The 14273-nt window shown below is 43.4% G+C and overlaps 1 protein-coding gene across 2 annotated transcripts in view; it reads left to right on the top strand.

Moving 5' to 3' along the window:
• SLC41A3 (solute carrier family 41 member 3) overlaps positions 1-14273 on the top strand; it is a 132899-nt gene that overhangs the window by 43221 nt on the left and 75405 nt on the right. For both annotated transcript variants that reach the window (XM_053599771.1, XM_053599770.1), the window contains exon 2: positions 2580-2884. In XM_053599771.1, coding sequence (XP_053455746.1) covers positions 2594-2884 — 291 coding nt within the window. In that variant the 5' untranslated portion in view covers positions 2580-2593. The remainder of the gene's footprint in view (positions 1-2579; positions 2885-14273) is intronic.

Here is a 14273-nt window from a genome sequence, read left to right as displayed (position 1 = left end):
TTAGGTATGTGCATTTTTGTAATTGTTTTATCATTATCATTACCAAATATCCTTCTTTGTCTGTAATAAAAATTCCTGTCTTAATATCTGTTTTGTCTGACAGCAGTAGTAAAGGAACTCCAGTTATCTTTTGTTACTATTTGCATTGTATGTCTCTTTAAATCCTTTTACTTCCAAGCTATCTATTTATATTTAATGTAATTATTGATAAGATAGGATTTATGTCTGCTGTTTTGCATTTGTTTTCTGTTTTATGTCTTTCCCCCTCTACTTCTCCTTTACTGCTTTCTCTTGTGTTAAATAGACATTTTCCAGTATATCATTTTTCTTCTCTTGTCATTTCTTTTACTATTTTTTAATTAATTTCTTAGCACCCTAGTTTATAATCATCTACTTTGGATTAATAACAGCTGAATTTCAACTTGATTTATGTAGTCGTCTTCAAATCAGATAAGGGAAAAAGAATTACTAACAAAAAATATGTTTATACCTAAAACAATTTGTCTATATAGTTGCTTTTACTGGTGCCTTGCATTTCATGTGCATCTGAGTTATTGTCTGGAACTCTTTTGTCAGCCTGGCAGACAACTTTCAGTATCTCCTGTGGGGCAGGTGTGCTAGTGACATACTTTTTCAGTGTCCTTTTATCTGGAAATCTCTTAATTTCTTTTTATTTTTGAATGATAGTCTTACTAATTATAGAATTTTTGGTTGACACTTATGTCCTTTTAGCACTTTGAATGTTGTCCTTTGCCTTCTGGCTTCTATGGTTTCTGATGAGAAATGAGCTATTGATTTCACAGAGGGTCCCTCATATGTGAAGCTTTGTCAAGCTTCTTGTATGTGTAAGTTAATGCTTTTCATCAAATCAGGAAAGTTTTTGTTCATTGCTTCTTCAAATATTCTTCTTGTCCCACTTTCCTTTCTCCTCACTTCCTGGGAAATTGATTATGTGGGTACATTTGATGGTCCCACAGTTCTTCGAGGCCCTGTTCATTTTTCTTCATTCTTTCTAATTTCTGTTCTTCAATCTGAACAATCTCATTTGATTTATTGTTAAGTTCAATGATTCTTTGTATTCTCCCTGCTCAGATCAGCTATTAGTTCCTCTAGGGAATTTTACATTGTAGTTGTACTTTACCACTCCAGAATTTCTATTTTTTAAAAATAATTTGTATCTGTATCAATATTATATATTTGATTAAACATTATTCCCATGCTTCTTTAGACATAGTTCCTTAAGTTCTTTGTATATTTAAATTTGCCAATTCAACATTTTTTGTCTAGTTAGTCCAATGTCTAGACTTCCTTGGGGGAAAATTTCTATTAATTGTCTTTTTCTGTGTATGGGCCATACTTTCCTATTCCTTTGCATATCTCTTTTTTGTTGGTGTTGAAGACTGGATGTTTTAAATAATACAGTGTGGCAACTCTGGAAATGAGATTCTTTCTTCTCCCTATGGTTTGTTGTTGCTGCTGTTGCTCGGCGACTTTTCTGAATGAATTCTATAAGGGCACACAATTCTTTGTTGTTCATAGCCATGGAAATCTCTTCTTAGTGGTCACCTAATGATTGGTTATAGATTTTCCTTAAGCCCATTTCAGTAATGAGTAAGTTGACCAGGGGGCTCTGTGTGTATGTTGAGGCACACCGCATTCAGCCTTTAACTCCTGCTGTGCACAGCCACTAGAGAGGCGAGAATTTGGGTCCTTTCAGGCATTTCCTGAATGTGTGCCCAGTCCTGGGCATGAATACTGCCCTCTCCATGAGTTGCCTTCTGGATTCCCAGGAACATATGGGAACTTTTCAAAAGTCCCGTAGTCATGGCATTCCCCAGCTTTTCCTTTTAAGACTTTTCTTTAGTCTCTTATTTGTCCCTTTGTTACTCACCATGCCTATAACTGTCTTTGACTAACTTCCCCCATGGCAGAGGATTTTTGGACTAACTGAACTACAAGTGGGGTGAAATGCAGACTGTCCTACAAGAGGGGTCTTCTTGGGAAACCTACATGTGCCAAATAATAATTCTTTGGGAATAGGGATTTGGAAGAGCTCCAGCCCCATTCTGCATCCTCCAGGCTACTTGCTGTCACTAGAGTTGTGGGCTGTTCATTTTCAAGCAGAGCTGGAAAGTAGACAGTGGGACTGAGGAAAGTTCCAGTGTTACCAGCATCATGGATGTTACAATGTGGTTGTTCTTTGTGAGATTCCTTGTTTTTTCTTGAATGGATACTTCCTGGATTGCCACAAGCCGTTGATTAATTTCTAGAGTTCTAAAAAGTTGATTCTGACAGTTTTTGCTGGTTATCTTGTTGCTTTTATGGAAGAGAGAATTTTCAGAGTTTTGCTGACATCAGTTCATATATGTTTACTGCTTTCTTCTGTGTGTATGCTTTGTTCTTAGCCTTGTACATAACTGAAAAACACACTGCTATAAATTGTGGGTGTAGGAGGTGGATAGGACAGGAGCTGAGTGAAGAGTTGTGGGCTGCATGGGAGTCTGAGGGGGCCTAAGGTGTCCTGGCTTCATGGAGTCAGAAACTCAGCCTCACAGTCTTGTTGCTTTGTGTCTTCCCAGGCTTGGGCTGTTACATGCTCAGTTGTCTTCAGATGGATGGGACAGAGAGCCGACAGCGGAGGCCAGATGACTGTGGCAGGCCACAGGAGCTGGGGCTGCCACACCCCCTCAGCACAGCAAGACTCCTTGCAGCCCCAGAGGGTAGACCTCTGAGAGTCTCCACGAGCCAAAGGGTGGCCCCCAAACCACTGGATACTGAGTACAGCAAGGAGACTGCCTTGTCCATGGGCCTCCAGGTGGCTGTGCCCTTTGTGTTTGCAGGCCTAGGGTTGTCCTGGGCTGGCATGCTTCTGAACTATTTCCAGGTAAGAGGGAATTAAATGGGGACTTTGTAAAGGGACATTGTCTAATACTGCCTAAAGAATAGGCAGCTGCATATCAGGTCCAACTGAATGGACGTGGTGCATACCTTCTCAGATACTGATTTTTCTGTATATAGAGAGTAAGATTCTTTAGTTACTAGTGGCAGAGACTGAGTTTAACCCAAGTTAAGCTTCAAAAGTTTAACCCAAGTTAAGCTCATATAATTGAAATGTGTGAGGATTTGGATTTCAGACACAGTGTAATGTCATTGTACAGATATACCAAAATTTATTTAATCATATCCCTTCTGATGTACTTTAAAGTTTGACACTAACATCAGTCAGCATGGGCTGTCATAACAAAGCACCATAGATGGGGGGATGGGGGGTGGTGGAGCTGAACCCACCGAAACTTATTTTCTCAGGTTCTAGAGGAAGTTCTAGATCCAGGTGTCAGCAGGGTTGGCTACTTTTGAAGCCTGTCTCATGTCTTCCCCTTGTTTTCCTTCTCTCTCTGTGTGTCTGTGTTCTATCTCCTTTTAATAAAGACATTAGTCACATTGGATTAGGGCTACCCTAATGAACTCATTTTAATTTAATTACTTGTTAAAGACCTGTCTCCCAAAACAGTCACATACTGTGCTGAGTGTTAGGATTTTTTTTTTTTTTTTTTTTGAGACAGAGTCTCACTTTGTAGCCCTTAGTAGAGTGCTGTGGCATCGCAGTTCATAGCAACCTCAAACTCTTGGGCTCAAGCAGTTCTCTTACCTCAGACACCTAAGTAGCCGGGACTACAGGTGCCTGCCACAATGCCTGGCTATTTTTAGAGACAAGGTCTCACACTGGCTCAGCCTGGTCTCAAATCTGTGAGATCAGGCAATCTACCCACTTCCGCCTCCCAAGTGCTGGGATTACAGGTGTGTGCCACTGCTCCCGGCACTGGGTGTTAGGACTTAAGCATGAGAATTTGGAGGGGAACATACATCATTTATACATGTCTGAGTAAATCAGTAGGAGAGATTGTTGCAAATAGAACTGCTTGGCCAAAGAGTATGGCACTCACGACTTTGACAGACATCACCAAGTCACTACCTGGCAATACGACTGTTACATTTGCTCCAGAACGGTTGGGGAGTGCTTGTTCCTGAAATTTATCTATATGGTTTATTTTCAACCTTTCTGACCTTTAACAAGGTCCCAGCTACGGTAGTCCAAGCTACTTAGGAGGCTGAGGTAAGAGAATTGCTTGAGCCCAAGAGTTTGAGGTTGCTATGAACTTCAATACCAACAGCACCCAGTCTGCTGGATGGAAGACTATACTGCATACTGATTTCTATCACTGCTAATAGATGCTGCAGTAATGTGTGTTTACTGTCTTGTGGTTTCTCTGGGCTGGGAATCCAGGCAGAGTTTGCTGAGTTTTCTGTTTCAGGGTCCTCCTGAGGCTGCACTTGCTGCCCAGGCTCACTCACATGGTCACACTTTATTGGATGTGAGTCTCAGTTCTCACTGGTGTTTCCAGGGGCTTCCCTCAGTGCTCCTGATGAAGATGTCCCTAGCACAGCAGCCATTTCATCAGAGCGTGCAGTCTGAGAAGAAAATAACCTCCTGGCAAGATGGAAATCACAGTCTCTTGTAACTAGTCACTGCAATGGAGTCCCATCGATCACTTCTGTTATAGCAGATGCTGGGTTCACCCACTCTCCCCGGGAAGTGGTGGCACAGGCATATCACATGGAGGTAGGAAGGGTGGTGGCCATCCCAAAGGCTGCTGCCTGCCACGTGCTGTGGTGCCCCTCGCATTTTTTACCGTGAGTGAGGTTGAGTGTGTTTAGGGAAGTTGATTCTTGTGCTATGGACTGTAAATATATTTCCCAGTTTTTCCATTTATCTTGTAACTTTTCCTTTTGATGGTTTCTTACTGTGAATTCATTTTTTTGGTAGATTTACCTTTCTTCTCTAAGATAAATCTAATATTTATCTTTTCTTTTTTCTTTTTTTTGCAGTTTTTGGCTGGGGCTAGGTTTGAACCCGCCACCTCTGGCATATGGGCCTGGTGCCCTACTCCTTTGAGCCACAGGCACCGCCCTATCATTTATTTTCTAAGACTATTAGCCTGTGTCCTTAGAAACAGGTGCTGCCTATCCTACAAGTCCCCACTCCCAAGTGGCTGCACAGGGCAGCATGTGTCGGGGCAGGGATGTGTTCACAGGAGGAAGGGGAGACTTTGCTCTGCCACGAGCCTGCTCTCTTTGCATGGTGTAAGTCAGAAGTTCCAGGTGGCTGTCCACAGACAACATGCTGTTCTGAAGAGGGCTTGTTGAGTTGGGTAATGTTCAGTTAGTGCAAACATTCAATAAAATGGAAACTCTTCATTAGAAGTCGGCATTCAGCTCCTTTAACATCAGAAGATTTGGTCACACTTGGTCCATGTGTCAGTTTTCTTTTGCTGTATAACAAATTATCACACATTTAGCAGCTTAAAACAGTGCCCATTGCTTAACAGTTCTGTCAGTTGTAAGTGCAGGCCTACTGCAGCCAGGGTCTGTGCTAAAGGGCTTGAAGGCTGAGGTCTAGATGCTCCACAGGTGAGTTCTCTCTTTGAGCTGCTGGAGGAAGCTCAAAATCACAGTCTCAGTCTCAAGATCATTCTTGTCAGAACTTAATCTCCTGTGTTTATATTCTTCATTTCAGTAGTACTGCTGGCTCTCAGCCAGGGGCAGCTCTTGGCATCTTGAGGCCAGGCCTGTTCATTGCCTCATGGCCCTTCTATCTCCAAAGGGGAGCAGTGTGGAATCTGTTTCACTTCTCCACCTCTGACTTCAGGCATTTCCTACTCCTTTGAAGAGCCTGCTGGATTAGGCTAGGCTCATCCAACTTAATACCCTTTCTGAAAGTTGGACAGAATTACCCACTGGAATGCATGGAGTAGGCAGGAATGTGAAGAGTCTCCAGAAAATGAGAAGGGGTAGTTAGGAATCAGCCCTGTGGGGTGGGCTGGGATGAGCATTATGTGCACCTGCTGAGAGGAATGGGCTGGGGATGGCTTCAGGCAGGGGTCATGACCTTTCAGAGACATGGGACAGCCTAGAAAGGCCAGGAGGGCAAGCAGGTGACTGGGGGCAAGGCTGTATGGGTGCCCAGCTGACAAGCCCAACCTGTTTTGACAGCTTCCTCTCCACCCTGCAGTGAGGGTCCTACCCTGGGGCTCTGAGGATGGCGAACTCACCGTGCCTGGCACTGCACAGGTGAGAGCCATGGCGGTTTGTTAACCCCATGGCCTGGGGAAGAGGACTGCACACCAGCAGGAGCTTTGAGGAGCAGCTATGTGCTAACAAGAGGGCAATTCCATCCCTGGTTCCTGCAGGGGATGAAACTAACTTATTTGTGGAATTCTACAAGGTGGCAAGCCTGCTACTCAGGGGACAAGGAGGGACAGTGCCTGCCCTGTGTGCAGGAGGGCTGTTTGGGAGCCTTATATATGGGAGCAGAGTGGGTAGGGGCACCTGCAATGATGTTATTTGAGGCCCTCCTGTTCTCACCAGATGTCGGGGCAGCACATCATCACGATCATTTTCAGCCTTTTGCCACTGCACCTGAGGGAGGTGGGCTGGGTTTCTCTTCCTTTGTTTTTCTGTAATTCCATTTGTGCATTTGTTCATTCATTTACTCATCAGGTGCCATGCACTGCATGCCATGGGCCAGGTAGACAGGTCCTGCCCTCATGGTGCATAGTGAGGCAGGCAGCTGTTGTGAGAGCCTGTGGAGTTGGCAGTGAGGCTATGAATCCAGGGAGGCTGAGGGGGCCCTGGTGGAGGAGGTGTTGGCATTGCAGGGGGGCCTGAAAGCAGGAGGGCTCCTCCAAGGAGCTACAGGAGCAGGCTAGCCTGCACAGGGCAGACAAATACATGAGTCCTTCATTTTCATCTGTGTGTGGGATTTGCCAGCCACGATAAGCAGAAAATAAAGAAGACACTTCCCAATTATTTAAAATTTAATTAGTCTGATCACTGAGGCCTGAACAAGATGAGGGAAGAATTAGGCCTTTAAGATTGACCATCTGTTTTAGAACCTGCTCTGGATCAAGTAACCCTGAGGAAGGAATTGGATACCTTGTGTGGAAAATGCTCCTGGGAAAATGAGTAGTGCAGTCAGAGATGAAAGCCAGGAATGGTGATAATGCATTCCAGAACCTCTGCCTGCTTCCCAAAATACCACACCCCCCGCCAGAAGAAAAAGGGGCCTGGGAGAGGCCCAAGGTTCTGATGCCCATATCCCAGCTGAAACTACGGATCAGGGGTTTTGTGGGGCCTGCACTGCCTGTTCCAGAAGCCCTTTTGAGGGTGCTGATGAACTCTGCACATGCAGGCTGACCACCATCCATCTTGGGGGGGGATTGTTCAAAGTCATCGCAAAACTCCTGCTCGACCCAGATGCTATGTATGGCTCAGTGCAGCCTGGAGTCTAGTTTAAGCTCTCTCAGATTTTTCTACTATGCCACTGAACTATTTTTAAATCACTTTCTTTTAAATTACTTCCTCGGTAGAGTGCAAGTGGCATCATAGCTCACAGCAACCTCAAACTTGAGCTCAAGCGATTCTCTTGTCTCAGCTTCCTCAGTAGCTGGGACTATAGGAGCCTGCCACAACACCCGGCTATTTTTAGAGGTTGAGTCTTGCTTTTTGCCTCACTCTGGCTGGTTGCAAACGTGTGAGCTTAGGCAATCCACCTGCCTTGGCCTCCCAGAGTGTAGGATTACAGGTGTAAGTCACCACGTCCAGCCCTTAAATCATTTTCTTGATTTTCTGGATTATGAGACATAGCTGTGTTGACATGTTTTGTTTTAAAGTTTCGCAGGAAAAACCACTTTTCTCACTTTATTACACTCTGTTATTTTTTGATGGTTATAAATGAAAGGGGTTCAGTGATATACCCAGAGAACAGACCAGGAGAGGTTCAGGCCAAGTTTAATGAAGGGGACTGGGACTCGCCTGGGCACAGGTGGCAGCTGCAGTGAGGATAGTTGCAGTCTTGTTTATGTACTGGGGGAGGAGAAGGAAGATTCCACAGGTTGCTAGAAGGCTTTGGCCGGCTAGGGTCTTTCTGGCAAAACTCTTGGGGTGGGACCAGATAGGCCTTTTGCTCTGGAAGGGGAAGGATTTAGGCCCCTAACATTTCTGACTTTTGTTAAAAGGGGTGATGGGGTCAAAGGTCAGTCTTCCGGAAGGGCCTCTTGCTGGATAGGGCCATAGTTGTAGGATGAGTCGGGTATTAGTAGGGTCACATGGGTTTGGGATACATTAAGAGAGGGATTCAGGGAGTAGTAGGAATTAGGTTGCAACTGTGGCTGATCCTTTTTTTAGCTTATATTGAATAAATGAGAACAGGGATTGGATGACAGAAGAGGCAGTGGTTAATAACAGGAGGATTGCAATAAAGGGGGCCTAAAGTGAGTGTAATCCAGCATCCCCATGGGCTTGAACCAGGATCCCTCATTTTGAGAGCATAGATGAGTGACCTGTTCCCAGTCAGGTGATGCCCTCTTCGATCAGGCCTGACTTGTTAGTGTAGAAATAACATGCCTCCTCTAAGAAAGTGGCCTCCTTTCTCTGCCATAAGCAAATCCAAGCCTTTACAATTTTGGAGAACTACTGATGCCAGGGAGTCTACCTGATCTTGTATGTGTTGTGACTGATCAGAGACTTCCTGGAGACTTTCAGCCAGTTCAGTGGACTTTAGTTGGAACTGGTGGGTGGCAATTCCTAATCCGGCAGTTCTGGTGGAAACTTTTGCTGTGGTGCCCAGTCCAACCAAGAGAGTCCAATTGATGGCATGCTCAGCTCTAACAGGGTGTGAAGGGGGACTGGAAACTGCTCATTGCCTGGGAGGAGGGCTATATTGGGGGAAAGCAGGACTAGCGTGCAAGTCTCAGTCCCATTTGTTGGAAGGCATAGATAGCCAGAGATTCCACACAGGAAAAGACAGTGGTGTCAAGGCAAGTGGAGAAGTGGAAGCAAAGGAGTAGTTCTTGAGTTCCTGGGTATTTTGGGGGCATTTGTAATGTCCCAGATGGAAAGGGTTCTTGCTAGAATTACATTTGGTGAGAGGTTGTTTATGTGGGACTGTAACAGAGTGTGTTTTAGGGAAGAGGTAGAATTTAGTTTGGATGCAGTGGTCAGTGAGGTTATCAGCGGGTATGAGGATAAAGGGGCAGCAGTGTTCAGTTCTTGTAGTGTTTTTAATTTGAGGAGTGAAGATTGGACAGTAGGCCTGTCTTGGCGGAGGGGGAGTTCTAATTTTGGGTGTAGGCATTAATGAGAGTGAGGGGAAGAGATGAAAAAAAGAGAGCAAAGTAGGGAGTGAAAAAAAAAGCGAGAAAATGGCATAGTATTTTAATAGAAGAAAGGTAGAACATCAGTCCCGAGGTTTAGTGAGTAGCTAGATTTAAAGGGGAAAATAGAAAAGAGTAATTATAGTTGTGTTCATAAGGCATTATGAAATGTGAATGCTGTGTCTGCTTTCCTTAGGTAAGGTTGAAGACAGACATTTTTCAGGTTTGTCTAATCGTTAGGTGTGACTGTTCATCCATCCTGGATATTCAGGAATTACTTGAAGCTTAAAGGAACAGATTTTAAAAGACAGGAGTTGTGAAATGTGAAGAGAATTTACATTTATTTTTGTAGCTGGGTTCCTGACTGGTCTGTGAAAACAGGAATTTATAGGGATGGGGCTGCTGACAAAAAGAAAGTAGGTAGAGAGACAGACTATGAGTTAATAATTTTCTATTCTTTCGCTACAGAGATTATCCTTACATTTCTTTCTTTGTAAAATGAGCTTAAAACGGGGGATTTATGGATTGAGATCTCTTCTTCTGAAACTGCTTCCTGTGGAATATGGGCAGAGTGATGTCCTGCCTGTCGGACCTCATTTGGGTCATTGGGAGGGATTGAAAGTGGATGGTCTTCAAAGCTAGTTAGAGATGGGAAGGGGTTTCACTGGAGAGAAACTGATAGGGCCCGAATTTGGTTCTATGTGAAGGTTATAGGTGGTAAAAATGTCGGATTCAAAAGTGAGAACTCAAAGTAGGAATACAAGGGGCCTCACAGAGGGGCTAAAAGAACTAGGACTATGTATAGATTTTAAATTGCACTAATCAGATTTACTAGTGCCTGTTTATGAAATGTAAAGTTAATGTTAGTTTTTATTGTCTTCACTTGGTTAATAAAGAACAACAATCTTTTCCCAGTATGAGTAAAGGGAGAGATAGATCTGGTATGTGGGTTAGGTAAAAGTATAAGAAAGAGGACAGAAGAGTAAGACTTCTTAAACTGTAGCGTATCAAAGTTCGCAGTTTTAAAGTTTTTGTGTAGTGAGTTGAGTCTGGACTCTGTGGTGGGCTGGGCTTCTAGGGAATTTGCCTTGGGTGGAAGCAAACTCTGGAGGGTCTGTGGGTTTTCAGAGTCCAGAGAGTTGAATCTAGGACAGCATTTGCAGAAACTCAGCAGTAGTGGTGAAAAATAGTAAGAATTAAAAGGATTTCTTTTAGGTTGATGTGGATCTGGTCTGTCCTGGGAGACTTTCGTTTTTAGGCTGTAAGTGTTGTGATCTATTTAAGAAGTCATTAAGGAAGTTTGTAAGGCCAAGTGGAAAATTAAAGACAAAGACAAGGGAACTAGATACTTACTAGTTTTATCACTTTAAATTGGCCCTTGGAACTTTATTTTTTTTTAGAGACAGAGTCTCACTTTTTTGCCCTTGGTAGAGTGCTGTGGCATCACAGCTCACAGCAACCTCCAGCTCTTGGGCTTAGCCGATTCTCGTGCCTCAGCCTCCCAAGTAGCTGGGACTACAGGCGCCCGCCACAAGGCCTGGCTATTTTTTGTTGCAGTTTGGCTGGGGCCAGGTTTGAACCTGCTACCTTTGGCATATGGGGCTGGGGCCCTACTCACTGAGTCACAGGTGCTACCCTGGCCCTTGGAACTTTATAGGACTGTCTTTTTTGTTATAGTCCTTAGGCCTAGAGAGGTGAATAAGGCCAGGCCAGGAGGAATTTAACAGTTTTTCATTCTGGAGATGTTAGATAAATTTTGTTATTTAACTCAGTATTTATCATGGCGTTGGGAAATACAGTAAGAGAATGAGTACTGTTTTAAATAAAATTATCAAAGAGTATTTCAGTTCTTTCCATGATATTTTTAAAAGAAATAAATTTTGAATTATAGCTGATTATAAACTATTGTTTAAGAAGACTTAAAGTAAAATAGTTTGTGGATGGTAAAGATTTTACATTGGTCATAATTATAGATGGAAAGGAGATTTGGTTTTAAAAGAGAAAACTAAACTATTTTGTTGTATTAATGATGAAACCACTTTTAATAAAATCTTATTTGGCTACTAGGATTGTTTTTCTTTAGGCTAGTTGTTACAGGGGCAAAGAAAAACATTTTTGTAGTATGACTGGTTTTTCTGATGGTCACCTGAAATGTAACTATCTTTATTAATGTATTGTGATCTTAAACATATAAATTTAATAATCTCAAAACAAATTTCATTATGAAAGGTTACAAAGGTCATGTGAACTAAAAGGTATTTAACTTTTTTCTCATGTTCTTGATAAAATGTTTAAGTGCTTGCTTGTTTTTTAAGTCAATTAATTAGAGCTCTTTTACATTGAGAGTGTACAGACATGTAAACATAGAAACATATGGGAGTAGACATTTTTAGGTGAAATAAGGTAGAAAATTTATAGTTTGAAAATTTAGAGCACATTAAGAAAAGGAAGAAGTTGTGGCTTTTTAGAAGTCAGAGAAAGGAAGCTACAGATCTTTTTCAATAGAGGGGAATGACTGGAAATTAATAAAGGGTAAGCAAAAGAACTTTTATCTCCAAGAGAATTGAGAAACTGGGGTATACGGATAGAGGGTTGTATTTTATTTATTTTTTTAATGATGGAGATAGGAGAGAGAAATAGAGGTCTTTAAAATTTAGTATTTGCTAGAATTAATTTCCTTACCTCTGTCAGAGATTTAATTACCTAAGGCCATTCTGGTGTGATGGAGTTGAGTCCATTTCGAAGTCCGACATGTTGGTCAGGTGGAAGCAGTGCTTGTCAACTTGAGGAACCACAGGTTGCAGAATGTGAAGTAGTCTCCTATTCTAAGGAGGATACATTCTTGCTTCTAGAGACAAGACACGGTTCTGGGGTTCCAGTGGACGATGCTTCTTAAGGAACTTTACTTCAGGGATATACAGTCCTAGTGGGGGCAAGAGGTAGGATTTTCATCTTACAGAAGGGTGTGGTTGTCTTGCCTGGGTCTTCTGAGTAACTATCTCTGAAGAAGACTTAAAGTGGCAGTCAGTATTAAAGACACTGTTCTGCCTTCTGGGCTGTTGCCAGTCCCATTTTCTCTATCTTCTCTCCACATCTGTTAAAAGACCACAAAGGCCAAGTCTAAAAGCTCTGTTGGTGGGGCCTGAGGCTGTTTTATGCCGAATATTGGGACCAAGTAAGAGATGGGGCCAACTGGGAGATGAAGTATTTTGTTCTTCTCTGGTATTAAGATTTAAATTAGTGAAGAGCTGAAGAGGTTTTAGACAGGAAAAAGTGCTGGATTTTAATTTTGGCTTTGAGAGATTTATCATGACTTTTGACCTCTGAAATTATCTCAGAGGGGAAATTGTATGTGGGAGAGAAGAGAGGGTGCCTGGGGGAGACGATAACTGGGGAACTCAGCAAGCAGGTGGAGCTGGCGACTGGGAAGACTTGGGTGGAAGTCGATGGCCTAGTAGAAGGTGGCGGCCTGTAGGGGTGTGTGGCCTGTGGGCTTGAAAATTGATGAGGGGGGAAGTTGGTAACTGAGGAAGTCAGAGGGTGGGAAAGGAAGCCAGGGAGAAGCTAGCGATGAGGGAGCATGGAGGGATTCAGGTGATGGGGAAGATGGGGAGGGCCTGGAGGCCTGGGGTGGGTTAGGAGGAGCAGCGGGAGCTTGAGGAATCCATGGAGGAGGGAAGACGGGAAAATCCAGGGAAGACTGAGGGGAGGGATTGATGTAGGAGTATCTGGGAGATCAAGTGTGATTGCCACAGAGAGGGGCAAGAGCAGAGGGAGAAAAAAGGACTGAATACAGGCGATTTTGTCCCATCTGCCATTTCTTTGGAGGAGATTATTTGAGTCTTTAAGATATTGAAGTCAATGGTCCCATTGAAGAGAATGGTCCCATTCTCAGGCCATGTAGACCCATTACCCAATTTGTATTGAGGCCAAGCTGTGTTGTAGTAAAATGAGGTATTTTGGCCAAATTTTCCCATTGACAGGGTAGGCCTAAATTTTTATATTGTCAAAGAAGACACCCCTGGTGTGTTTCCCTTGAGGGGACAGAAGGGCCCTATCCCATGTCTCTGATGTTCTTCCCCTACCTGGGTGGAAAAGCAGGCATCCCCTGTTCTCCAAAACCTAAGTTGTTGAAGTGAAGGAGATTCTCTTGAGAGGTTAGGTATCCCCTGGTCCTCTCAGAGACTCATGACTCTGGGGCTAGAAGCTTGAACCAGGCCCAGCACTGGGAATGAAAACAAACATCTGGTTAAGTGAGAGGAAATTGAAGGGGACATGACAGCGTAGAGGCATGGAGCAGGCCAAGGGGACTTCTATGTGGTGTTCAGGAACTGCACTAACTATCAGTAGCAGATGGGATGAAATCCTCTAAAAAATCTCCAACAGGTGGGTCAATGGAATTGGGTCTGGGCAACACTGGAACAGGTTCTGAGGGAACTGGGGTGGTTGGGACTAACCAACTGCCAGTTCTGGGTTTTTGGCACCAGATGAAAGGAGTTTGGCAGTGTACTCAGAGAAGAGACCAGGAGAGGTTCAGGCCAAGTTTAGTGAAAGGGGTCTGAGACTCACCTGAGCACAGGTGGCAGCTGCCATGAAGATAGTTGCAGGCTTATTTATGTACTGGGGGTAGGGGAGGAAGATTCCACAGGTTGCTGGAAGGTGTTGACCAGCTAGGATCTTTGGGGGAACTCTTGGGATGGGGCCAGGTAGGCTTTTTGTTCTGGGAGGGGAGGTAGGGGGAAGGGTTTAGGCTCCTAACAATAAAAGCAAATAACCATAGTAGTAAGGATAGAAAATTATAAAACAAAGATTATTTATAATCCCTCTACCCAAAGGCAACTACTTTTAACATTTTGGTATATATCTTCTGAACTTTCTGTGCAGATGCGTGTGTGTATTCATCTTTATTTTTCATTCAGTTTTTTAAAGAAATTTGAGATATGTTTTTGTAAAAATTGTAACTTATTTAATCAGAGAGCTTTTCCTACATGAGATTGTGCACGTGGTGGTTTATTTCCACATCTTTTCTGCTGATGAGGGCAATGACGTATTCCATTGTGG

This window comes from Nycticebus coucang, chromosome 8, assembly GCF_027406575.1.
Source record: "Nycticebus coucang isolate mNycCou1 chromosome 8, mNycCou1.pri, whole genome shotgun sequence".
Taxonomy (NCBI): domain Eukaryota; kingdom Metazoa; phylum Chordata; class Mammalia; order Primates; family Lorisidae; genus Nycticebus; species Nycticebus coucang.
The sequence above is the reverse complement of the archived record's forward strand: the minus strand, read 5'-3'. Positions and strand labels throughout refer to the sequence as shown.